At 56.1% G+C, this 23,034-nt stretch overlaps 7 protein-coding genes across 7 annotated transcripts; 5 read left to right on the forward strand and 2 right to left on the reverse strand.

The window, feature by feature from the left end:
• Positions 1 to 93: 93 nt before the first annotated feature.
• On the forward strand, positions 94 to 2,862 carry GGS23DRAFT_559889 (SKIP/SNW domain-containing protein). Its single transcript, XM_051515845.1, has 3 exons — positions 94 to 878; positions 1,011 to 1,918; positions 1,982 to 2,862. Exons 1-3 carry the CDS (start codon positions 128 to 130, stop codon positions 2,150 to 2,152), a joined length of 1,830 nt encoding a protein of 609 aa, XP_051374289.1. The 5' UTR covers positions 94 to 127; the 3' UTR covers positions 2,153 to 2,862.
• A 789-nt stretch (positions 2,863 to 3,651) lies between these two features.
• GGS23DRAFT_433857 (glycoside hydrolase family 16 protein) lies at positions 3,652 to 5,975 on the forward strand. Its single transcript, XM_051513876.1, has 4 exons — positions 3,652 to 4,364; positions 4,490 to 4,590; positions 4,689 to 5,358; positions 5,482 to 5,975. The coding sequence occupies exons 1-4, from the start codon at positions 4,040 to 4,042 to the stop codon at positions 5,577 to 5,579; spliced, it is 1,194 nt and encodes a 397-aa protein (XP_051374290.1). The 5' UTR covers positions 3,652 to 4,039; the 3' UTR covers positions 5,580 to 5,975.
• GGS23DRAFT_559893 (mitochondrial import inner membrane translocase, subunit Tim17/22) lies at positions 5,923 to 7,554 on the reverse strand. Its single transcript, XM_051515846.1, has 3 exons — positions 7,310 to 7,554; positions 7,137 to 7,232; positions 5,923 to 7,032 (listed from the first exon to the last, which is right to left on the reverse strand). The coding sequence occupies exons 1-3, from the start codon at positions 7,394 to 7,396 to the stop codon at positions 6,661 to 6,663; spliced, it is 555 nt and encodes a 184-aa protein (XP_051374291.1). The 5' UTR covers positions 7,397 to 7,554; the 3' UTR covers positions 5,923 to 6,660.
• An 86-nt stretch (positions 7,555 to 7,640) lies between these two features.
• GGS23DRAFT_559899 (nucleosome assembly protein-domain-containing protein) lies at positions 7,641 to 10,080 on the forward strand. Its single transcript, XM_051515847.1, has 5 exons — positions 7,641 to 7,866; positions 7,944 to 8,319; positions 8,378 to 8,553; positions 8,687 to 9,460; positions 9,533 to 10,080. The coding sequence occupies exons 2-5, from the start codon at positions 8,219 to 8,221 to the stop codon at positions 9,682 to 9,684; spliced, it is 1,203 nt and encodes a 400-aa protein (XP_051374292.1). The 5' UTR covers positions 7,641 to 7,866; positions 7,944 to 8,218; the 3' UTR covers positions 9,685 to 10,080.
• Positions 10,081 to 12,347: 2,267 nt separating this feature from the next.
• On the forward strand, positions 12,348 to 14,223 carry GGS23DRAFT_434011 (glycoside hydrolase family 76 protein). The gene is made up of 3 exons (XM_051513877.1): positions 12,348 to 12,675; positions 12,730 to 12,834; positions 12,890 to 14,223. The coding sequence occupies exons 1-3, from the start codon at positions 12,591 to 12,593 to the stop codon at positions 14,077 to 14,079; spliced, it is 1,380 nt and encodes a 459-aa protein (XP_051374293.1). The 5' UTR covers positions 12,348 to 12,590; the 3' UTR covers positions 14,080 to 14,223.
• Positions 14,224 to 16,625: 2,402 nt separating this feature from the next.
• GGS23DRAFT_595101 (LexA/Signal peptidase) lies at positions 16,626 to 17,331 on the forward strand (the record flags this gene model as incomplete). The annotated part of the gene is made up of 2 exons (XM_051518261.1): positions 16,626 to 17,006; positions 17,131 to 17,331. The coding sequence occupies 2 exons, from the start codon at positions 16,626 to 16,628 to the stop codon at positions 17,329 to 17,331; spliced, it is 582 nt and encodes a 193-aa protein (XP_051374294.1).
• Positions 17,332 to 17,701: 370 nt separating this feature from the next.
• On the reverse strand, positions 17,702 to 20,657 carry GGS23DRAFT_434057 (vacuolar protein 8). Its single transcript, XM_051513878.1, has 7 exons — positions 20,102 to 20,657; positions 19,962 to 20,047; positions 19,785 to 19,905; positions 19,549 to 19,650; positions 19,245 to 19,490; positions 18,428 to 19,177; positions 17,702 to 18,368 (listed from the first exon to the last, which is right to left on the reverse strand). The coding sequence occupies exons 1-7, from the start codon at positions 20,127 to 20,129 to the stop codon at positions 18,040 to 18,042; spliced, it is 1,662 nt and encodes a 553-aa protein (XP_051374295.1). The 5' UTR covers positions 20,130 to 20,657; the 3' UTR covers positions 17,702 to 18,039.
• Positions 20,658 to 23,034: the final 2,377 nt, after the last annotated feature.

Below are 23,034 nucleotides of genomic sequence, written 5' to 3' on the forward strand. Positions count from 1 at the left end.
TCATTCATAGTTGCAAGGGTCCCTTATGTAATCTGTGGCGTAGTCGACCCCAGCCACAGTTAAAATCAGTACGTACCTAAGCTTGAGTTGCCCATGCGCCGAAGTTTTTGGTAGCGATTTCACCCTCATGTACCATCCCGTACCTGCACACCACTCGCGTCTCGTCCATCATCTTCATCTAAAAATCCTTCCACCTCAACCTTCGACAACATCGACGCCGCTACTCGAGATGGCTGCTTCTCTGGCAGCTGCCCTGCCGAAGCCTAAGTACACGGGCGAGGACGAAGAAATCCCGGCGTACGCCCAACAACGCGGACCGAGAATTGTTGGAGCCGGCCAAATTGACGAGTCGCAGATTGTTCTCCGAAGAACCGGCCCACCGCCGTATGGGCAACGAAGAGGATGGCGTCCGCGAGGCCAGGAGGATTTCGGCGATGGTGGCGCGTTCCCCGAAGTACCCGTCGCCCAGTACCCTCTGTCAATGGGGAAGGAATCCAGTACAAGCAATGCACTAGCCATCCAAGTTGACGCTACTGGCAAGGTGAAATACGACGCGATCGCGAAACAGGGCCATAGTGAGGGAAGGATAATCCACTCGTCATTTAAGGACCTGATACCGCTCCGGCAACGCGCAGATGCAGGCGAGATCACCCTGGACCGGCCGAGCGAGGAGCAGGTGGCGGAAACGACAGAACGGACGAAGAATGCGCTCGCCGCGCTCGTCAGCGGCGCTGTGGCGGCTCAGAAGCCTAAGAATGTCAACATCGGTCAGCGGAAGGATCCCACGTTTGTGCGCTACACGCCGGCGAATCAGATGGGAGACAACTCGAAGAAGCAGGATCGCATCATGAAGATCGTAGAAAGGCAGAGGGATCCCAGTACGTATATCCTAGGGACTGCTGTATTCCATGCCACGGGGCGCGTATAGGAACGATAAGTGTCGGGCAACGGACACGCTACGGCACCAGAGATCCTTAAGAGAGGTTGTTTACTAACTTGATACTCTACAGTGGAGCCGCCCAAGTTTAAGCACAAGAAGATTCCTCGAGGGCCTCCTAGTCCACCACCGCCCATCATGCACTCGCCGCCACGGAAGTTGACCGCCGAAGATCAGGAGATGTGGAAGATCCCGCCCCCGGTATCTAACTGGAAGAATCCCAAGGGATTCACAGTTCCTTTGGACAAGCGATTGGCTGCGGATGGTAGAGGGTTGCAAGATGTGACTATCAACGACAAGTTTGCGCAGTTCTCTGAAGCACTATTTATGGCGGACCGACACGCTCGCGAAGAAGTCCGACAGCGAGCGCTCATGCAACAGAGGCTTGCGGAAAAGGAGAAGGCACAGAAGGAAGAAAACCTACGGATGCTTGCGCAGAAAGCCCGAGAAGAACGTGCAGGCGCCTCCAAACGCCGGGACTCTCGCACATCGCGCGATTCCCGATCGCGGTCACGTAGCTACAGCCACTCCGATTCAGGCTCGGACAGCGACTCGTCGGAGGTTCGGGAGAGAGAAAAGGCGCGTCAAGAGAGGCGCCGGGAAGAGGAGCGGAAACTTCGCCAGTCTCGCATGGGCGCGGAAAGGCGAATCCAGGTCATGGCACGAGAGCAAAACCGCGACATCTCGGAGAAGATCGCTCTGGGGCTGGCAAGACCGACGCAGCAGGCCGAATCCATGTACGACTCACGTTTGTTTAACCAATCCAGCGGTTTCGACAGCGGCATCAACGAGGACAACCCGTACGACAAGCCGCTATTCGCAGCGCAAGATGCGATTAGTAGTATATACCGTCCGAGCCAGAACACGGACGAGTACGACGACGAAGGGGCGGGAGACCGGGAAATGGCCAAGATCCAGAAGACGAGCCGCTTTGGCGAGGTCCTAGGCAAGGGGACGTTCAAGGGGGCCGGCGATGCTGAGGTCAGTGCTGCTCCCATTCCGGTACCTATTTACGCTGACTAATTCGAACCACAACCCAAACAGGTGCGAGAAGGACCGGTGCAGTTTGAGAAGGATGGCGCGGGCAACGATCCATTCCAGATGGACAAATTTATGGCCGAGGTCGACCAGAGCTCGTCGTCGAAGAGAGGCTACGGGCTGCAGGAAGGAGAGTCTAGACAGCCGAAACGTGCCCGAGTCGAGGACGACGACTGAAGAAGAGCCACCACGGTCACGGTTCGAGAGCGGTTCCTATGGTGGTTGGTGGGGCGCATGCTGGCATAGTTATTGGCGAGGTGGATGGCGAGGCGGATGGATAGGGAGGCCGTCTGACCGAGGAGAGAGAGGTGCTGTCTTCATCTGAAGACGTAGCCGTACCTGACCGACCTGCCTTACTGATGTCTATAGACGGGGCCAGGGGTATCACCCAGCAGACGCTCCGTAATTATGTACACTTCCATTCTGTCCTTATATGTCTCGTCACCGGAGTAATTTCTTTCGAAGGATACTTCCCCGGCGCATGGGTTCTCCTCGTCGCGAAGCCATCGAATTGTGTAAACTCAACTCTCGCCGTCCGCTTCGTCTCGTTTCACGCCGTCTCTAGTTGCCCGAGGGCCGACCTGGCACGGCGCCCAGAAGTGCGGATCCGCCGGTTGGGTGCATACTTGCAGTGTGCTCTGGCGATAACACGAGGTTTCGGTCTTGGCACATCGCCGCATGGGGACAAGCTGATCCAGTAGGTGAACCCGACACGTTCTGGTTTTATATGCATGCGTGGGTTTATATGGGGAGGGGGGTTGTGATTCGGAAGATACCTAGCTAATCGACGGGCCAGAAGGGGCCGTGCCTAGCTTAAATCCATCCGAGGGGCGACGGGATCGTACTACATAGGTAGTACCTACATAGCTACCTACCTCATAGCTACCTGCCCATCTACGCATCACACGTGAAGCCCGACTACTTCTCCCCATCTCTCTGCATGGCCCATCTACATGATGCGTCAGGTACCTCACCTAGTAGTTGCGCTGGGCCTCCCGCGCCTTGGGCAGGGTACCCAAGGTCTTATCGTCACCTAGTCGACAGGACGGGAGGGCGTTCTGCTAGTTTTAAGACATCTCTTATACGCTCTCCGTCTCAAGAATGCCGAGCTCGCACACACAGCCCGATGCGACACAGAACGACCCATGGAAAGGCTTCCGTCACCACTCGCATGCACACACAGGGCCGTGCACATACAGAGATATATGGTGACAGTGCCTATGTGACAGGGAATAGTGAACACCTATCCACCCTTAGGGAATGCCGTGGGCATCGTCTCCTGTCGTGAGCACCGTACGAGCGAGACCAGCATCACTGCCACCACCCGTTCGGCACTGGAACGGGCCTAACGTGGAACTCACAACGCGTCAGCTCTCTCTATCTCTCTATTCCTCTCTCTCTCTGCGCCTGCCTTTCCGTCGGCTGGCTAATGGCGGGATATTATGGGAATGTCGTCGGCTTTTCTCTTTTCCTTTTCCTTTCCTTTTCTCTTCACTTTTCCTCCCTTATTAGCATAAGCCCAGGTGCTCTACCTGCCCGCCCTCGTATTTATACGTAACTGTGTGAATACTTATCGGCTCTCGGGTTTTTTTTTTCGTTGACGCCGAAAGCAAGGTTCGAAGCCGCTGCGTGTACGTAAAGATAGTGTCAACTTCTCCTCTATTATCTACCCTCCGCCTCTCGACAACAGCAGCAACATCGGGTCCTCCTCCGTGCAACTTTCTAGGACCACCAATGCTACCATCATTCTAGGCAACAGACTGCGTGAAATCCAACCGCGCAGCTGATTGGTCTGGTATCCCTGGGCAGGTCCCCTCGCTTATACGCGATACCAGTAGTCTTCTACTCTGGTAGTATATCATCGTTCTCATCACACACGACCCATCGGAACCACTCTGCAGCCCTATCTGCACGACCGCATTTCGGACGTAAAAGCGATCCTGAGGCACAGCAGTTAGTCCGCCCTCGCCCCAGCTAGTCCGCTTGCAGCCAGGTCTCGCCGGGACCCTTGGCTTGACGAACATATCAACGCCGAGCCCTGTAGCACCTATCATAGATATAAATATGGGCTGGGAGGACACGGCCGCCCTGCCCAAGGCTGGGCCGGCTACTACCTTCGAAGTCAGGGACGCGAACGGTCCAGTCAACTTCGTAACCCACCCATCACCGTACCACCACTTGAAGTTGTCGGGAGACGATATTAACATGGCTTCCGATGGAGCCGACGGGCCCTGGTGGAATCCGAGGTACTGGCGGAAGAGAACGTGGGCTATAGTCGTCGGTGTCCTCGTCGCTATCATCATCGTCGCCGTTGTGACCCCGATCGAGGTCGCCAAGAGGAATCGTTATCCGGATTATTATAGGATCGATTACGCACTGGCTGACGAATGTGAGTCCTCTCGGGTTCCACCTATCTACCCACCTGCCCAGTTGCTACCAGCAGTGCCGTCGCAACATGCTATAATAATCTTCGTCTTCATATCCCGGGTTGACACTGACCTTCCTTCTTCCTAGATTCCGGGACTACCTTTTTCGACCAGTTTAATTACTTCGTCGGCTACGACCCCGCGCAAGGGTTCGTCCACTACGTCCCGCGCGAACAGGCGACGCAACTGGTACGTGCGGCGGCATCCCCCGGTGGCTCCCCCTCCCGCAACGCATCTGCAACGCATGCAGTCCCAGCACTGACGTCCTTTTTATCCTAACCGTGCAGAACCTCACGTACGCGAGCGCCGACGCGGCAATCCTACGGGTTGACACGAGCGTGGGGCCGGGATCGGAGCCGGACGCATCGACGGGGCGATTCTCGGTACGGTTGGAATCAAAGAGGCAGTATGACACGGGGCTCTTCGTGTTCGACGTTCGACACACGCCGTTCGGGTGTGGGACGTGGCCGGCGCTGTGGCTCGCAGACCCGGTTCACTGGCCGGACAACGGCGAGATCGATGTACTCGAGGCGGTCAACCGTGCGGACACGGGGAACCAGATGACGCTGCACACGACGGCCGGCTGCACGGTGGATGCGCGACGCATCATGACGGGCGAGTCTCTTGCCACAGACTGCCACAACGCTACTGACAACAACGCGGGCTGTGGCGTGCGCGGGCCCGTCGACAGCTATGGCACCGCGTTCAACGCTGGCGGCGGCGGCGTCGCCGCAGTAGAGTGGCGCGCCGAGGGCATCCGCATTTGGCAGTTCCCCCGCGACAGCATCCCCGCCGATATCGCCGCACGCCGCCCCGACCCCAGCGCCTGGGGCTCCGCCTCGGCCGACTTCCCCAACACGAACTGCGACGTCGGCGCGTATTTCCGCAACCAGAGCATCATCGTCAACATCGACCTATGTGGGCAGTACGCCGGGTCGGTGTACAGCCAGAGCGGCTGTGAGTTCTTTTTTCTTTCGCTCCCCCTCCGTCTCCCCTCCCCCTTTCCGCTTCCCCTGGGTATAGTGAAGCAGGCGGAGATAGACCGCAGCAGTACTAACCGAAGGGGCAACGACTTTCCAGGCCCGAGCAACTGCACCGACTTCGTGGCCAACAACCCGCAGGCCTTCACCGACGCGTTCTGGGAGTTGGGCGCATTCGAGGTATACCAGCGCGCCTAAACGTGCTTCTTACCGCTGTGGCCCCTTTCTGGAGTCTGAAGGGAGGAGCTCGACGAGAGGGAAAAGGAGGAGGAAGCATCACGCAGACCAAAAAAAAAATACCTCTCAGGTTTCTTACTACGGCCAGTCGACGGCCCACTTGTATAGTGACCTAGTATAATAACCCCCTTCCCCGAGCGCACCTAATTAGCGCCGCCACCGAGTAGGCCAAGCGCGGACTGAGAGAAGATATGGCTAGGTAGTCGAGTGTCTGTCTAGTCCCGCGAGTTGGATCTCGGTCGCGGTACAGCGTACTTACTAGGAGATACGACGTTGTGGCGTAGTTGCGGATTTTTGTATGCACGGGACTGGACGGGAGGGACTGGACGGGAGGGACTGGACGAGAGGGACGGGCGGGACGGAATGACTTTTTACGAGCGTCGTGGGGGCCCGACGGAACGAGATCGACGGATGGACATGAGGATAACAAGTAGCTCATTGTCTACTGCTACACGACTACCAATACTGGATGAAGAATAGAATTAATTGCTCAGCGACGCGATGATGATGCCCACAGGGCTTGGGGGGGGTTTTTTTCTGGCGTCGCTCGGGACTTGTTCGGCGAATGTTTATCTCCCTATCGAGCCGTGTATTAACCCACATGTGCTTTTGCCCCCGTCGTGAGCCGCACGGTTTCGAGCAGTCCGAGAACATCTAATCGAATCTGACGTCGCGTCGATGGCAACCGTATCGATATGTGTACAGCTTCAGCATTTCTTCCAGCAAACTCATCTCCCTTTGCCCAGTGCCGTCTACGGAAGTATGTACTCATACACATACCTCCAAACCATCCAAAGTTCGTGTCCTAAGCGGAGAATGTGTGTGCCCCCGTACTTTGACCTCTTCCCGCCCTCTCGTCTATAGATTCGTGGAAATCCGTAACGCCGTGATGCTATGCAGCCTACCGACCCAATGCTAGCCATATAGAAAAGCGAAGGGGGTGAGGTGACCCGCTTCGAGTCCGCAGGAAAGGAATATTCCGTACTCGTACAACGCCGCCCCGCCTCTCTTGGTTTGCCACCAGGGGCCCTCCTCTCGCTGTCTAATCGTCCCTCGGCTGGCGCAGCCAGGCGTCGATGGCGGCGCTGAAGGCGGCGAAGGCGGCGCAGCCACCGGCGACGGCGGCGGGGCCGCCGTTGCGAGCGAGGATGCCGCCGGTGAGGCAGCCGGCGGCGGCGCCGTTGAACATGTCGTTGCGGGCGCGGTAGCCCTCGATGCCGCACTCGATGCCGGCGAACATGAGCCCGACGAGCCCGAAGTTCTTCGCCGTGCTGTACGACCGCGACCCCATGTCCTTGAACCCGATCTTGAGCTGCTGCCGCAGCGGCAGCGACGTGATCGCCTGCGGCGCGGCGCCGGGCGTGCCGGGTGGCGCGCCCGGCACCGGGGTGTGGAAGGGTGTGTCGTAGGCCATCTATAGGGTGGGGTAGACGGGCAGGAGGGGTTAGTAAGTAGTAAGTAGGGGTGATAGAGAGATGGGATAGGAGAGAAAGGGGGTGAGGGGGGGGGTTCACGCACGGACGCCATGAACATGCCAAATAGACCGCCCATGCCGAAGCCCATGACGCCGGAGATGGCGGCTTTGCCGAAGCAGGACTCCATCATCGCGTTCAACTAGTCGGCAGGCGGTCAGCAATCGGTCGGCCTCCACGCCAGCGTCGGGCGGGCCCGGAAGATAGGCGCGGACGAACTCTCTTGATGTTCGGGTCGTTGGGGTCGTATTGCGAGGACCCATTCGGGGCGGCGGGGCCCGCTCCAGCTCCGGGCAAGCCGTTCATCTTCTCGGCCCTTCCTCTGCTCTTATCTCTGCTGGTCTAGGGAAAGGGAATAGTAGGCAGGTAGGTACGCTGCACGCCGCCGAAGCGCTATCGGTTCTCGTATCACTGCTGCTGCGTAGAGATGGATGACGGTTCTGGAATCCGATAAAGGAATCGATAATCAAAAAGAGCAATAATTAGGTATTTTCTGCCGCCTGCGCCCGCCTGACAGTTTGAGCTAGGTAATTGTGAAAGCGGAAAGTGGGGGAACCAGCCCCCGTACCTGCGCCGCGCATCCGGACCTGCCCCGCGTCCCTTTTTTTTTTTTCTCGTGCGTTTTCTTCGGTTTCTCTGGTTCGCTGGTGCAAGCTGCGACCTGCATTGGCCCGCTTTCCGTCTGCTTATTGGGGTCAACCTTGAAAAAAAGCAGAGAGGGAAAGCACAATCGAATCGATAATTATCCTATCAGCAGGCTCAACGTAACGGGTTATGTAGGTACCTACCTCTAGGTACTTCCACAGACGGTTCCGACGCCCTACCTAAAGTACCAACCTGATACAGTACACAGTACACGATATACGCCTGACCCCACAGCGGCTATGAGTAGAAAGAATAGTAGCAGACGGACCCCTCACGGACTACAGGTGAGGTACCTGCTACCTGGACCTCCTAGCCAACCTACCTGCAGTGGGATAGGCCAGAGGTAAGAGGTAGGTATGCGCAACTCACGATCCGCGGCTTATCGCTGCTGTCCGTAACAACTACAGACGACTTCCACCCGCTCCCTAGCGTTGTCGTTTGCTACCTCCTGCCTGCTTGCCAAGGCTGGTAGCCGGGGAGCCAATGACGGCACACGGTCTGGTCGATAAAGATTTTTTTTTTCTTGCCAATCAGATTACATTTCTCGATCCCAGATTCTCTATCCTCGCATACAAATATCGGAGGTCTCAGCTGTCCTACTCAACCTCAATTTTTACTAGACGTTGGCTCACAATACGTCAGGTTGCTGCTGTGTTGGCCCCTCGCCTCTCAGACATCGTTACGGGCCAGGAGCCGGCCTTCGAACAATAACACCGCCGCAATGACGGACAATCTCGATAAATCCGAGGTAGCCACGGCTATGTACGAAGAGCTCGTGGAGCTCGAGAGGGAATTCGAGGACGTCGAGGCGGAAATCAGTGAGTGCCTACCTACCTTCGATGGCGCGTAGATGTGGTAGATGCTACCGATGTGTGCCACTCTACCATGCTAGCCTAGCGCGGGCAAGGTGGCTTGTGGGCAGCGAGACGTGGGTGCTGACGAGCCCGTCAGTTCGCCAGCAAGTTGCCCTGACCAAGAAGCTTTATGAAAAGAGGGCGACGCTGGTCGCCAAGATCCCCAACTTCTGGCCCTTAGTCTTGGAGCAGGCGCCGCCCGACATTGACCAGTACATCCACCCCGCCGACTCCGCCGTGCTCCTATCTTCCCTCACCTCTATCTCGGTATCTCACTTCGAGATCGATGGCGGCAAGGGCGACCCCCGCAGCGTGGCCATCAAGATGGAGTTTGCCGAGAACGAGTGGTTCGAAGACAAGGTCCTCGAGAAGAAGTTCTGGTATCGCCTTTCCAAGGATGTCGAGGCCGGCCTTGTCAGCGAGCCCGTCCCCATCAAGTGGAAGGAGGGCAAGGACCTGACTCACGGCATGCTGGACCTCGTTGTGAAGATCTGGGAGCAGGACAAGAAGCGGGCCAACCGCGACAGCACCAAGATCAAGAAGGAGGCAGACTACACGCCCGACGAGAAGGCGCTGAAGGAGAAGATCGAAGCCACCGGTATCGGTGCCGTTTCCTTCTTCGGTTGGTTTGGATACCGGGGCCTCGACGTGTCCGCGGAGGAGAGCCGTCTCGCGACGGAAGAGGACCGAAAGAAGCGTGCCGACAGAGCCGCCGGCAAGGTCCCGGAACCCAAGAACGAGCCACAGGGGGCTGACGAAGGCGACGAGGACGAGGATGACGACCCTCTGGCCCTCGAGGTCTTCCCCGACGGCGATGAACTCGCTCTCGCCATCAGCGAGGACCTCTGGCCGAACGCCCTCAAGTACTTTAGTAAGTTTTATCTCGCGCTATCCGCCGACTCACATAGCCTAGCAGGAGAGTGCTAACACGGTATACCTGAAGCGAACGCTCAGGAAGCCGACTATAGTGACGTGGACTTTGAGGACGGAGACGATGAGGATGATGAAGAGATGGCTGACGACGACAACGACGACGATGAAGAGAAGCCCAAGGGCAGCAATGCCGTGCCTCCGGCTAAGAAGCGGAAGGCTTAAACTTTCCGATGCGAAAGGATAAAGGAAAGCCCATATCTCGCGGCCGTGGCCGTTGTTTGCGGATACGTGGGCATAATAGCGATACGAAGGATTGGACTCCCCTTGTCCCTTAGTAGGCGATGACGATAGCGATGCCTTAGAGGTCACAAATGCCTGTGTCTTATGTATACGATACCACCCCTAAAAGTTATTTCATTTTTTTATTCCACTCGGCTCATCGGCCTAGTGGCAGTAGACGACGGGTGGAAATTGATAGAGAAGAATTATCTAGTGCGTGTCTCACACGGAAGCATGAGCTAGTTGCCGAACCGAGTAAATGGCAACTCGTCGCACCTGATACACGAATCTCGATAAGGGCGTTTGAAACCGCCTGGCTCTGTGGTCCTGCTCCTGCAATGTGTAGACCTGCTGCCGCCGTTCCGGGCTAGATGCGGCGGCCATTCTGCAGCCTCTGATGGAGCAGCTCCTACAGGTGGCTAACGTGACTCGAGTGTCCTGGAAGTAAGCAGATACATCCCGTACGGTCCTGTCTAAGTACGTGCGGGCTGTCAGAATACAGGGAGCGGCAGCCTAGGCGGTTCCGAGAGAGGTAGGTAGGTAGACGAAGCTTCTAAGGCGACATGTCTCCAACTTGGGTCCGGGTGGATTCTGGATCGGCCACCTACCTACTGCGTATTAGGTATTACCTACCTACCTAGATGGCTCTCCTGCCAACCCTCCAGACGAGCGATTCCTTTCTTCAGGTGCAGGCCAGTGGTCGGCCGCTAACTGGAATCAGGCCGAGGCCATCTCGGCCGGGTGCTTGCCTTGAGGACCTATCTCTGCCATGCTGCCATGCTGCCATGCTTCCACACACCTGTGTATATAGGTGCTTGGGTTCGGACGAACCTATGTTACCTAGGTATTTGTCCATGGGACGAACCAATGCGGGAAGTTCCGCGCGTCTACCCTTATTCGACACAGATACGACTCAGGTCCCTCCGTGAACGGGCTGTTCCTGCTACCACCACATGCGACGGGGAGGAGGGGGGCCACATAGGTAAGTATAGCCACGCTGATGTCAAGTGGACGGACGGTGTCTTAAGATGCCTCTTAATTCCCGGCGATCCGATCTTGGTTGCGCCCGACGATCCCCATCCCCATGTGCCATAGTATTTGGATAGACAATTTCTGGAGCAGGTCAAGTTTGGGTAGATAGGTACTGATCTACCTGTAATGTTGCTGGACATTCATACCTATATCATACCTATATTTACTTAGGATGCCAATGGACGCTACCAGGGGTTAGATGCACCTACACTTACGTACTTCCTACCTTAGGTAGGTAGGCACCTGAAGCGATGCCCCTAACTCCCACTGCGTCCCCGGAAGGTACCTAAGGTAGGTAGGTGTAGGTACCTATTGGACGCTGAGGTCAGAAATAAGCCTGGCTCTGCTTACAACGTAACCGCTCCTTTTTGGACCTTTGGGAGGCAGTCAAGCTCTTTATGACAGGGGTCGACTCCCCCGTCTTCCCCACCGGATCTTCCTCATCCATCCCCTGCCAACCTTTTCTCGTCTCTGCACGCCTTTTATTCCGACGTCGTCCTCTTCTTGGAGTCTAGGCTATTATGCCCGCCTCGCGCCTCGTCGCTGTCTAGCACTACTAGCATTATGGTTATTCATGCACCTGCCCGTCCGTAGAGGGATTCATCACTCGAGGCCATATCCGCAGAGAATATACCTACCTACACTCAAACCTCTCTCTCTCTCGTGCCACATTGCCTACCTCCGCGACCTACGAAGATGGCCAGCCAGCAAAGCAGGATTGGGGCGCGATTCTTCAATCCTCTTTCTCCCTCGGCTCTTTATGAGTAAGAAGGGCGAGAGAGATCTGACCCCCCCCCTGCCCCCCTCCCTAGTCCGCCCCATCCTGTACGCATCCCACACGTCCCCTTTCGAGACGGGAGCTCCGCCAGGATCGAACTCGAACCGTTTCAGCGCGCCGATTACCCAAGCACAGCCTCACGGGCGAAGAATGGAGAGCTCCCTCATTGCCATGCTGGCGCCGCCGCCGCCGCCGCCGCCCAGGTTGGCTATCACGCACGACGTAGCACCGTAGTAAGGAAGACACTATTCTTGTGTCATGAAGCAGGGTCGGAGCCCCTCCACTCTGTCGCTTCCGTGCCTCTGCCGAGAGCCACCATCTCAAATTCGTTCTGTTTTTTGCGCCTCTTGGCCTCCCGGGCCAGGGTTGGCCGCGCACAAGGTCAGCCGCGATGGCCAAAGATGCGATTGACCAACCCCTTGTCCTGTAGATGCCCAGTTGCGCTGTTTGGCAAGTTACATTGGTATGCGTGTGCGTATGCGTTATGTGAGTCCGCGCCGAGATGGGGTGGTACCCTGCCGTTGCTGCGGGATGGGCTATGCCACGCTTCATCACCCCCTAGGGAGCTTGTGTTCGATCTCGGATGTGTGTGTGTGGATGTGTCTTTTCACCTCTTCAACCATCTCTTTTCTTCATCTCCTTCGCCATTGCTTCTTGATCGAGGCTTCTTTCATTTCGTTTTGTTTCGTTTAGTTTAGTTTCGCCGCGCGACCTCTCCTTACCTCTTCTTTCCTCTTTCCTATCTCCAATTCTCACTCCTGGTCGAGCTCTCCTTTGTACTAAACGTCGTCCTGGAGACCTGCTTGATATTTCCATTGCTTGAGTCGGTACACGTAAGAGCGGCGGTAATATTGTCGTCGTTCGTCCATCCCGGAGCTCTAATCTCGACCCTTCGTTTCTCGCGGCTCACAGCGAAACCCGAGGACATGTCCTTGTCCTGAACCGATATATCGTATTCCTTTTGATTCGAAGACCGACGCTTTCGCGAGTCGAGGCCCATCGAATTCCTTTCCTCCACGGCATCACATTCACTCTAATAATGCGTCCGATATTTCAAGCTGCAGGCATCGTGAGCCTGCTGGCAGGTGTAACGGGAGCTATCACAGTCGACTTTAACGATGACAGTATGAGCACCTCAAGGGCCGGTATTTGGACAGTCGAGGCTAACAAACAACAAGGATCTATAAAGGACGCAGCCAGCACGGTTGCTTTCGGGTTGGTGAAATATTACACAGGAAACAACACGGGCGATGTCCCGGGTAACTTGCCTGACCCATACTTCTGTACGTGACCCAATCTTCTCCCCCTCGGCGCGCTCGTCACTAATATCGGCGTTAGGGTGGGAAGCGGGAGCCATGTTTGGGACGCTGATCGACTATTGGTTCTACACGGGAGACGACACATATAATGCGATAACAACGCAAGCTATGCTGCATCAAACGGGCGAGGACCGCGATTTCATGCCCCGGAACCAGACAAGAGCGATGGGCAACGACGACCAAGGGTTCTGGGCCATGGCAGCCATGTCTGCCGCCGAGAACAACTTCCCGAACCCGCCGGAGGACGAGCCGCAGTGGCTGGCGCTGGTGCAGGCCGTCTTCAACGAGTATGCGGGTCGATGGGACACGGAGGATTGTGGTGGCGGGCTGCGTTGGCAGGTGTTCGCGTTCAACAACGGATTTGACTACAAGAACAGCATTTCCAACGGCTGCTTTTTCAACATCGCCTCTCGGCTGGCGAGATATACGGGCAACCAGACCTACGCGAACTGGGCCGAGAAAGTCTGGGACTGGATGGAGGATATCGGGTACATCGACGAGGACTACAACGTCTACGACGGGGCCGGCGCGTTGAAGAACTGCGCCGACATCAACCGTGCGCAGTGGACCTACAACGCTGGTATATTCCTGCAGGGCGCGGCCGTCATGCAGAATTTCACGGGAGGAAACAGCACCTGGAAACAACGGGTAGAGGGCCTAGCCAAGAGGTCGCGCGAATACTTCTTCGACGATGGGATCGTGGTCGAACGTCCGTGCGAGGGCTTCAACTTCTGCGATATCGACCAGCAGAGTTTCAAGGGCTATCTGATGCGGTGGATGGCCTCGGCGGCGCAGATGGCGCCGTCCACCTTCGACATCCTAATGCCGCTACTCGGGTCGTCGGCGGCAGCGGCGGCGCAGCAATGCTCCGGCTCGCCGCCGGCGTCGGAATTCCGGGGCAAGCCCGGCACGGCGTGTGGGTTTAAGTGGACGGAGAAGGACAAATTCGACGGCCTCGTGGGCGTCGGCCAGCAGATGAGCGCCCTGTCCGCGATACAGTACACGCTAGTCAAGAAGCAGACGGCGCCCCCCGTCACGGCCGACACGGGAGGCACATCCCTCGGAAACGTAAACGCCGGGCGGCGGATCGAGGACAAGATGCCCTCCGTGCCGGAGATCTCGACGGGAGAGAAGGTCGCCGCCGGCTTCCTGACGAGCGCGATCGTGTTCACCATCATCGGCGCGTGCGTCTTCGTGATGCTAGACTAGGGAAGCCAAGCGGGCGCGAGGGAAAGGAAGTGAGACTCGACATCGTTGACGACGAAATGAGGATACCCTGCAGGACTATGCCAGGCGATTTAAAAGAAAAAAAGGCACACCTGGTACGAGGATAACACGTTTATATAGGGAACGTGGGCGGCACGAGCATGGTATCGGCGGCGTTCCGGGGGAGCTATATCCATATAGGCACATGCCTATATATTATTTACCCGCTTTGAAAGCAATACATTTTTGTATATACTTAATATCTTAACACTCATAAAGCTGAAAAATATAATGCCATCAGAGCATGATCTCATCATGTCTCAGCTGGTGAGCGGATATGAAAGCACCCTTGATTATGCTGTGTGTAGTACTCGTACAATTCCGCCCCGGGGGTTCTCTAGAGTAGCCGCAGCTCAGAATCTATCGGACTACATGAATACATCCCCCCCGTTGCCCCTGTTCAAGATACAGCCTTCGCTGGCCTATTGCGAGACGAGAGCCAACGGTCCGAGCCGGAACCCATCATCATTCTCGCCCTTTCTCCTCCTTCCCAGGGGTCTCCTCCCCCTCTACCGCCCCCCCCGAGCCTGGGCCTTGGTCCTCCCCTCCCTCGCCGGGGCCAGGCTCCTCTCCCTGGGCGTCCGCGGGCGGGGCCTCGTCGTCGGGCAGGTCTTGGCCCGCCTTCCTCCGGGCCTTCTTCTGCTCGATGCGGAGCTTCTTGGGGGTGCCGGCGAAGAAGAGGCGGGCGAAGCCGCCGAGGGTGCCCTCCATGCGGCGGTGCTCGGAGGCGCCGTCGACGGCGAGGGCGGCGTCGCGGATCTGGGCGACGAGGGCGGCGGCGACCTGGGGGTCGACGGGGGTGCGGACGCCGCGCTTGCGCGCGATCAGCACCTCGAGCCGCAGGCCCTTGTACAGGAACTGCCGCACCCGCCGCAGCTTGTGGCCCAGGTCGTGCTGCGCGATCGACCACGACATCTCCAGCTCCTTGCGGTTCACCGCCGCCCGCCGCGCCTCCGCCTTCGCCGCCTGCTGCGCCGCCACCAGCCCCGCGTTGTCCAGGATCCGGCAGATCGCCGCCTGCGCCACCAGCCCCGGGTCCAGCCCGTCGATCTCCCCGCGCAGGAACCGCCGCACCTCCGCGTTCTCCTCCGCCAGCGTGCGCAGCGGCAGCTGGGGCTTCTCCACCTCTGCGCCCTCTCGTCCTCCCTCTCGCTCTCCCTCTCGTCCTCCCTCTCGCTCTCCCTCTCGTCCTCCCTCCCGCTCTCCCTCTCGCCCCCACTCCCGCTCTCCCTCTCGCCCCCACTCCCGCTCTCCCTCTCGCCCCCACTCTCGCTCTCCCTCTCGCTCTCCCTCTCGCCCCCACTCTCGCCCCCACTCTCGCCCCCCCTCTCGCTCTCCCTCTCGCTCTCCCTCTCGCCCCCCTCTCGCCCCTCTCGCTCTCCCTCGCCCTCGCCCTCGCCCTCGCCCTCGCCCTTGGCGGCCGGCGGCGGCGCCGGCGGCGGCGCCACCATCACGAGCGTGTACGTGCGCAAGTCCAGCCGCCGGAGCACGGCCTCCTTGAGCTCCACCGGCTGCAGCTGGCTTTCGGGCGGGGGCGTCGCGATGCGCACGTACCGGTACGGTATGTTCTGGTTGGTCAGGCGGCCCTTGTAGTCGAGGCGGCGCAGGGCGGCGGTGGCGGAGAGCGGCCGGGCGCGCGGCGCCAGGGGCGCAGCCGGCGGCGGCACGCGCCGCGCGAGCAGCGGCCGCGCGCCCGAGTGCAGCGTCCGCGCCGGCCGCAGCTGATGGTAGCACGTGTCGGCCGGCCGCGGTGTCAGAGCCAGGCCGCGCCGTCCGGGGAAGTCCGAGACGAGCGCTCGGCGCAGCGCGCACGTCGAGAGGCAGCGGGGCGACGCCATGGCGGGCGCTCGGTCTCGCTGCTGGTGGGTGGATTGCACTGGTCGTGGGGCGGCGATGGCTGGCTGGCTGGCTAGCTGGCGGGTATAGGTTGGATGTCTTTGCTCTCCCTCATCGAGAATGGCAATGCGGCCCAGTGAAAGGGGTAGGGCAGCGCCGGCGCGACGTTGTCGTTGGTTGAATCGATAGGTGTGAATTTTTAGAGGGGGATAGATATTGCCCGCTTTTCAGTGGCAGCTTTAGATAATTTTTTTTTCCTTCGTTTTGTCGAGATAAACTGCGTATCTGCTTAGCAGTTCGGTACCTGGTGGAGGGGTGATGGCAGCTGGAGCTTTCCGGCCAATCACATGCTGTGAGTGGAAAGTCGGGGCTTCAGATGCCGAGCATTACGTTACCTTGTACCTCGTAGGTACCTCGTGCCTCGTCGTTCTCACCTTCACCTTCAGTCACTCTCATTCTCGCCCTCACCTTCGCCCTCGCCCTCGCCCTCGCCCTCGTCACCTCGTGCGTCACTTTTACCTACAAGCCACATATCGCCCACTGTCAGATCTACACTCAGATGGCCAGACCGCTGATGTCTTCTTCGCCTGGCCTATATTCATAGCCCCCCACCCGCACACGCTCGGTTCAACCCCCTCCCTCCCCTCTTGACCATGCCCTCGACCGGCACCGTCCTGGGCCACCCCTTTCGCGCGCTACTCTACGCGGCCAAGGGCCTGGCGCTGGGCCACCTGGTCGCCGCGTACGGGTGGAGCCCCGGGTACGGGTGGGGGCCGTCGATGCTGCCCACCTTTCGGACGGGCGAGTGGTTCGTGACGTCGCGGGCGCACCGCCGCGGGCGCGGCGTCCGCGTCGGCGACTGCGTCGTCTACGCCATCCCCTCGCCGCCCGCCTCCGCGCCCCCCGGCTCCCCCGGCGAGGACGGCGTCAAGCGCGTCCTCGGCCTCCCCGGCGACTACGTCCTGCTCAACGAGCCCGGCCTCAGGGCCGGTGCCGCTGCCGCCGCCGAGGTCGACGACCCCATGATGATACAGGTGCGTGGTGCAACGAGCGGCCCGGGGAGAGCGACCCAGTTGTGCTGTGCTGGCCTGCGCGCAGACAACCGCTGTGGAGCATACCCCGGCGCATATCTTTCTAGCTAACCCTCGGCACGCGCAGGTCCCCCACGGTCACTGTTACGTCGTCGGCGACAATCTGCCTTGGTCCAAAGACAGTCGCGACTTCGGGCCCTTGCCTATGGCCCTTATCAAAGGCAAGGTGGTCGCCCGGATATCCGTCAACGGCTGGTGGCCGCCCGCCTGGTTCTCAAGATTCGAAACCGGCCTCGAGCCCCTTCCCGCTGCATCGCTCCCTACGTGATCCGGCTGGGCCTGATACGCTGGTCCGAACATTTTATTTAGCGTGTTGGCCGTTCACCTCGCCGCCTTCCTACGGATCGCACGCGTATGTGCTACGGTGCGGGCGGGTGGGTGCAAGGCCACATGATACAGGAAATCCCTGGCCGCTGTCGTCCGTGCAGTAGAGCAACCGGGCGAAAACTGCACGTTCCTTTCCCTGGGACTGCCTTGGCTATTAAGCGGGATATCATATTTTGCATCAAATCGGAACAATCTAATTACAAGAACTCAGCCGATCCTGCGCGAGGAGCTTAACACTGCGGAGACATAACGTGCCTAGGACGAATGGATCGGGCCGAGTCATTCTTCGTTTCCTTTGGACTCGACACGGCGAGCCGCCTCGTACAAATGAGATTAATTGTCTCTCCCCTTCCGCGCCGGCAAGACCCGTAGCGAAGAAAAAAAAAATGCGATCTGCAGTACGCCCGCCCGCGATTTGAGCCGCCCAATGCGGATATGCAGCACTCCCTGTAACAAAAACAGATATCGAAGCAGCCTTTCTGTCGACGAAAATACGTGAATGCCTGCTTATATAGATACGCCTAGAACACCACAGCCAACCATGTCCGCGTGAATGCCGGTCGGATCAAGGAGTCCAACAATACTAACGACTAACGACCAAGTGGAGAGGAAGGTCTACTAACAATCGTCGCCGGGTAGAATCGTCACCTCATCCCTCAATGTGCGCCTTGGACATGCTCTGGCCGAGCAGCTCTAGGCACCGTTGCGCCAGGTTGACAACCTCGCCCTCGTCATCATCCTCAAACTCATCCGACTCCATTTGTCGCTTGGCGATCCGCTTGATCAACTCCACAATCGTGTCCGACTTGCCGATATGCGAAATTAGCGTCTTGTCTTCCGACTCCAATAGCTGCAGGAGCGTCCAGATGGCGATGTGCTGAAAGGTTGCATCCCCGCTAGCCAAAAACCTAGTAAGGTAGCCGTGGATGCCTCCGTTCGGTTCCGTCCAGTCCTGGATGAAGATAGAGTAGTCGCCGACTGTATCATGTTAGCCATCTGGGTAGCCAGGGAAATAGAGCTGAGCGCGACTCTCTCACCTTTCGAAGACAGATTGCCGAGGGCCGCGGCGCTGTTGCCTTGGACTTCGATACTAGGCGAATGTGTCAGAGGGATCAGGACGTCAAATACGCCCAAGTTCAGCAAATCCGTCTTGAGATGATCGGACAGGGCCAGGACCGCGATCGCAGCCGTCATCTCCGACTGGACCGTGACCGGAACATCCAGCACGAGCTGCTTGCACTTTTGGACTGCGCCAGCTTCGAGGACTAGTCCCTTGTTTCGATCGGAGCTGGCGGCTAGGTTTCGCAGGGTCGATATAGCATGGCATTGTATTTCTTCATTATCCGTCGATCCTAGGAGGTCGACCAGGGGTTTCAAGAACCCCGCCTCGATGATGGGAGACTCGTTCAAGGGGTGGATCGAGATGTTGCGTATGCAGGCGACAGCGGACAGTATGAGTGGTAAGTAGGAAGACTGAAGCAGCCGAAGAAGGGGGCTGAGGCCCTGCGCTCGGACGATATCCAGCTGATACTTATCGTCCGAAGCTAGATTGCGAAGCGCCAGCGCGGCCTGGCATTGCACCTTCGGAGATGACGAGTCCATTAAGTTAACCAGTGACTGGACTAGTTTCGTTTCCGAGGTTGCTAGTTTCCGTCGGTTATTAGCGTCAACGGCGATGTTGCTAAGCGCTGTGGTGCAATAGTATTGGACATCGACATCAGGGGACGACAGGAGTTGGACAAGCACAGGAATAGCACCTGCGCTCACAAGCTGTTGTCGGTTTTCGTCTGCACCACGGGCGCGTTAGTAAGACTAAACAGACCTCGCCTAACCAGCTGCCAGAAGATCCCATACCAGAATGTGTCATATTAAGGAGAGCACCAGTCGCATTTCGCTGAACCCTCATATCTCTTGATTTGGCCAGTCGAGTAAGCGGACCCAGTGCCCCGGACCGGGCAATCTTTGCCTTATTCTCTTCGTGTGTAGCTAGGTTGGTAATGCATCCCACGGCATTGCATTGGACCTCGACGTTCGGGGAGAGCATCTGGCGGATGAGGGGTGTCAAACCACCCAGTTGGACAATCAAAACCTTGTTTTCAGCTGAACATCTTGGTTAGATGGATAGCCAGCGGGGCCAGACCAGACGAGCTGTGCTTACTATTAACAGCTAGGTTTCCTAGTGCGGCGCTGGCGGCCCTTTGGACCTCGATATCAGGGCTCTGTAGGAGGAAGAGGATGGGATCCAGAGTATCACGGTCAACTTCCCGGACATCTAAGGGACATAGTTAGCCTACAGCTTCACCGTCAAGTAGACACCATATTGTGAGCTAGATAGTCTCGTCTGCCTTGTAATCCAGCACTCCTGTATTCAGACGTAGGTGAGGGGCTACATACCTCGCTCGGTGATCTCTGCAAATGTCAGGCTGGCACTCCGCTGCAGATCGATGTTGTCGGAGAAGACGAGGGTGCTCAGGGCTCGAAGGGGCTCGCCGGAGAAGAAGTCGGTCTCGCCGCGCTGAGAAATAGTTAGCTCGAAATGGGGCGAAGGTTGGTGGGAGATAGAAAACACACATTCTCAAGATATTGTAGCAGGTCTGCGACAGCTTCTCGTTCGCTATCAGCCAAGACTGGCTCGTAGAGTCCATCTCGAGATTTGCCTGCGCTTGCCCTTAGCATACTTTCGAGTGCTCATCTGGACGGAGGGCCGTTACCTCCGCAACACGACAGACAGGGCCCCATTGCTACAAGCAGGCACGGAGACGATGGAAAATGATGATCTTTGGTTGGTGTCGGCGATGGGAGGAGATGGTAGGTGGGTAAAAGCCCCAGACCAGATGAACCGCCCTCGGCAGCAATCAATACGGTTGTGGGTGCGTTGGCGTGTGCGTGTTCGTGTCGGTGGGTTGGTACAGTATATCGACGAGGGAGACCAGACAGATTGAGAACTTGGCGTCAGGTCTAGATAAGCCTGGTGTCCCGAGGTGGTCCTATGATGTATCCTCGTGAGGGACTAGGGCATGAACAGGAACAAGGTGTAGGCTGATGCGGCAACGGGTATGCTGGCGTACAGAAGATAAGGCGGCTGAGCGAAACGGCGGCAGGTGTGGAAGGTATTACGTCAAGGGCAGCCAGAACAGCGGAAAGGGAAGAGGAAAATAAAGAGGGTGGACAGGGTGAAGGGAAGTGGAAAAAGAAGATGGAATAGTGTGTTTGTTGTCGAGCCTTGCTACTGCTGGGCGGTATTAGGTGGATGTTTACATAACGAGGATTCTCCGAGTTGGAGAGGCAGGTTGCACTGGGAGGCCGTCGGGAAGAGAGGAGAAGAAAAATGGAAATGGAAAAAGGGACCCTTGCGACTACCTCCTTAGCTGGCAGAGCCTACTTGGACGAAGTGGTGATGCGAACGCACCCAACATAGAAGAATAGGCAGGTCGGGAGAGAGAAGAAGTAAGAGGTGAAGCAGAAGTAGGAGTGAAGGCGGAAACAGGTGCGCAGGTGGAAGCAGAGGGTTATTGACAGGGCGTTGACGACACCCCCACAAACCTACCCTGTTCCCTTCATCACGGCGCTGGGACTGTGTAGATACTTCCAGGATACCGAGGCTGCGCAGGCAACGGGCACCTGGTTAGCATGTAGCATTTCCGTACTTCCAGGATAGCACTATGTGAGGCATTCATCATGTGCTGCTGAGAGGTACTGGAGGTTAGATTAGGTACTCGGGTAGGTACATACTTACGTAAGTAGCTGTACTAAAAGAAAGCACGGGCAGCTGAGGTAAGTAGATATAAGGCCGGATCAAGCTTGACAGAGCAAGAGTTTAGGTGCTGCCTTACACATGTACCTGGCGGAGGTACCTAAAATATACCTCTCAATTTCCAGGTACCCGTTATAGTAAACCCACATGGCATGTGAGGTGAAGAAGAGACACTTTACTTACCTTCCACAAGCGTTACCTCTTAACAGGTACCTAGATACTTATTAAATACATATACCTGCCTAGTATATATACCTTAGTGTGGCCATCTAAGGAACGGGTAAATAATTAATTAAATTATAGTTATCTACGTAGCCTTTTAGAGCCGTTTTACGTGCCTTTTATATCCCGATTAGCCCTCGCTAGGGCAGGGCTTACCCTATAGCTATACGTAACCGATTACGTACTTACGCGCCTATACGTCCTCTTAGCCTAAGTAAAGCTATCGTTAGGCTTTTAAATAACGTAAGGCCTTAATTCCGTAGTATTTTCCTTCCTTATCGCTTTATTTATATACCTATTTCGTTTAAGGAGTAAGGCTATTACGGGTCCTTTAGATATAATAACTTAATAAACCTCTAGTATTCCTTCGCCTCTAAGGGCTTCGTAAGCTTATTAGTCGCGTTCTTAGCTAATGGTACGTATCTTAGCTTAACGTATCCCTCTTTTACTTCTTGCCTTACGTAATAATAGTTCTTTCGGATATACCGCTTTTATTTATTTATCGCGGTTTCCTTTACCTACGTATTCGCCGTCGTATTATCGCATCGTAGGGTAATAAGGCCTACGGATATTACGCTTAATTCCGTAAGGAAATTACGTATTTACGCGGCATTTGCTACCGCCGTTAATAAGGCTATATACTTAGCCTTTCCCGAGCTTCGCGCGACTACCGACTAAAGCTTCGACATTTATACGATCGGGGCTCCTGCTATAAAGAATACGTAACTATTCGTTAACTTAGCTATAGATATATCTCCCGCGTAGTTCGAATTTACGTAGCCGTAAAGACCTATCTCGTTATATTCTTTATAAGGGTAATTCTCGTTTAATTACCGATACCGGATCCCTCGGCTTACCGTTTCCTTAAGATATCGTATTACGCGTTTAATTCCCGTCTAATATTCCTATAAGGGGTTATTTATAAAACGCGCTTAAGTCGAGGCTACGTAATTAATATTAAGCCTCGTAATATATACCGGAAAGTTCGCTTTTCCTACTAACGAGGCATACTTTTAAACCTCTCGTAGGTCGGCTTTATCGTTAGCCTCTCTCGGTACGACCGCGTTCCGATTCTTTAGGTTATACGGTAACGGGTATAGCTTCGTATCGCCGTAGTTAAGCTCCTTTAAAGCCTTTTCCGTATATTACTATTAATCGAGCCGGACGTCCCCCGTAGAAAACGATCGTTTTATCCGGACCCCGAGAAATTAATTAACGTTTCTTAGGTTAATTACCTTAACCTTTTCTTTAATTATATTCGCGAGCTTATAAAGTCGTTCCTCTTTAGGTCCGAATAATAGGAAATCGTTTATATACGAGGCGATTACGTTTCTTATTCCGGGTCTTATATAAATAACGTCGTTTAAGGTTAATAAAACGTAGCCGTATTTCTTTAAAATGCCTCTTATACGTTATTACTACGCGGCTTTAGCTTATTTTAAGCTATATAACGGATTAATTAGCTCGATAATCTTCGATTCGTTATAATTATAGGTTTATTTCTCTTTTTCATAAGCCTCGAAATATTCCTTTAATATAAGGAATTACTTTATAAAGATCCTTTCGTTTAGTTTCCCGTTAAGGTAGGCGGTAATAAAGTCGATCTAAAGGATATGTTATTAATAAATAACGGCTAACGCTATTAATATTCTTTACGATATTACTCTC

This window comes from Durotheca rogersii (assembly GCF_024521655.1).
Source record: "Durotheca rogersii strain YMJ 92031201 chromosome Unknown GGS23scaffold_5, whole genome shotgun sequence".
Classification (NCBI taxonomy): domain Eukaryota; kingdom Fungi; phylum Ascomycota; class Sordariomycetes; order Xylariales; family Xylariaceae; genus Durotheca; species Durotheca rogersii.

Bases quoted from the DNA above. Each gene is read 5' to 3' on its own strand.
- GGS23DRAFT_559889 (XM_051515845.1), top strand. From the start codon at position 128: ATGTACCATCCCGTACCTGCACACCACTCGCGTCTCGTCCATCATCTT. The intron at 879-1,010 runs GTACGTATATCC...GATACTCTACAG, and splicing joins AGAAAGGCAGAGGGATCCCA to TGGAGCCGCCCAAGTTTAAG. The intron at 1,919-1,981 runs GTCAGTGCTGCT...CAACCCAAACAG, and splicing joins AGGGGGCCGGCGATGCTGAG to GTGCGAGAAGGACCGGTGCA.
- GGS23DRAFT_433857 (XM_051513876.1), top strand. From the start codon at position 4,040: ATGGGCTGGGAGGACACGGCCGCCCTGCCCAAGGCTGGGCCGGCTACT. The intron at 4,365-4,489 runs GTGAGTCCTCTC...CCTTCTTCCTAG, and splicing joins TTACGCACTGGCTGACGAAT to ATTCCGGGACTACCTTTTTC. The intron at 4,591-4,688 runs GTACGTGCGGCG...CTAACCGTGCAG, and splicing joins GCGAACAGGCGACGCAACTG to AACCTCACGTACGCGAGCGC.
- GGS23DRAFT_559893 (XM_051515846.1), bottom strand. From the start codon at position 7,396: ATGAACGGCTTGCCCGGAGCTGGAGCGGGCCCCGCCGCCCCGAATGGG. The intron at 7,233-7,309 runs GTTCGTCCGCGC...CCTGCCGACTAG, and splicing joins ACGACCCGAACATCAAGAGA to TTGAACGCGATGATGGAGTC. The intron at 7,033-7,136 runs GTGCGTGAACCC...CCCACCCTATAG, and splicing joins TTGGCATGTTCATGGCGTCC to ATGGCCTACGACACACCCTT.
- GGS23DRAFT_559899 (XM_051515847.1), top strand. From the start codon at position 8,219: ATGACGGCACACGGTCTGGTCGATAAAGATTTTTTTTTTCTTGCCAAT. The intron at 8,320-8,377 runs GTCTCAGCTGTC...ACAATACGTCAG, and splicing joins CTCGCATACAAATATCGGAG to GTTGCTGCTGTGTTGGCCCC. The intron at 9,461-9,532 runs GTAAGTTTTATC...GTATACCTGAAG, and splicing joins GAACGCCCTCAAGTACTTTA to CGAACGCTCAGGAAGCCGAC.
- GGS23DRAFT_434011 (XM_051513877.1), top strand. From the start codon at position 12,591: ATGCGTCCGATATTTCAAGCTGCAGGCATCGTGAGCCTGCTGGCAGGT. The intron at 12,676-12,729 runs GTATGAGCACCT...ACAAACAACAAG, and splicing joins AGTCGACTTTAACGATGACA to GATCTATAAAGGACGCAGCC. The intron at 12,835-12,889 runs GTACGTGACCCA...TATCGGCGTTAG, and splicing joins CTTGCCTGACCCATACTTCT to GGTGGGAAGCGGGAGCCATG.
- GGS23DRAFT_434057 (XM_051513878.1), bottom strand. From the start codon at position 20,129: ATGGGGCCCTGTCTGTCGTGTTGCGGAG. The intron at 20,048-20,101 runs GTAACGGCCCTC...GGGCAAGCGCAG, and splicing joins CTGTCTGTCGTGTTGCGGAG to GCAAATCTCGAGATGGACTC. The intron at 19,178-19,244 runs GTATGGGATCTT...CCCGTGGTGCAG, and splicing joins CCTTAATATGACACATTCTG to ACGAAAACCGACAACAGCTT.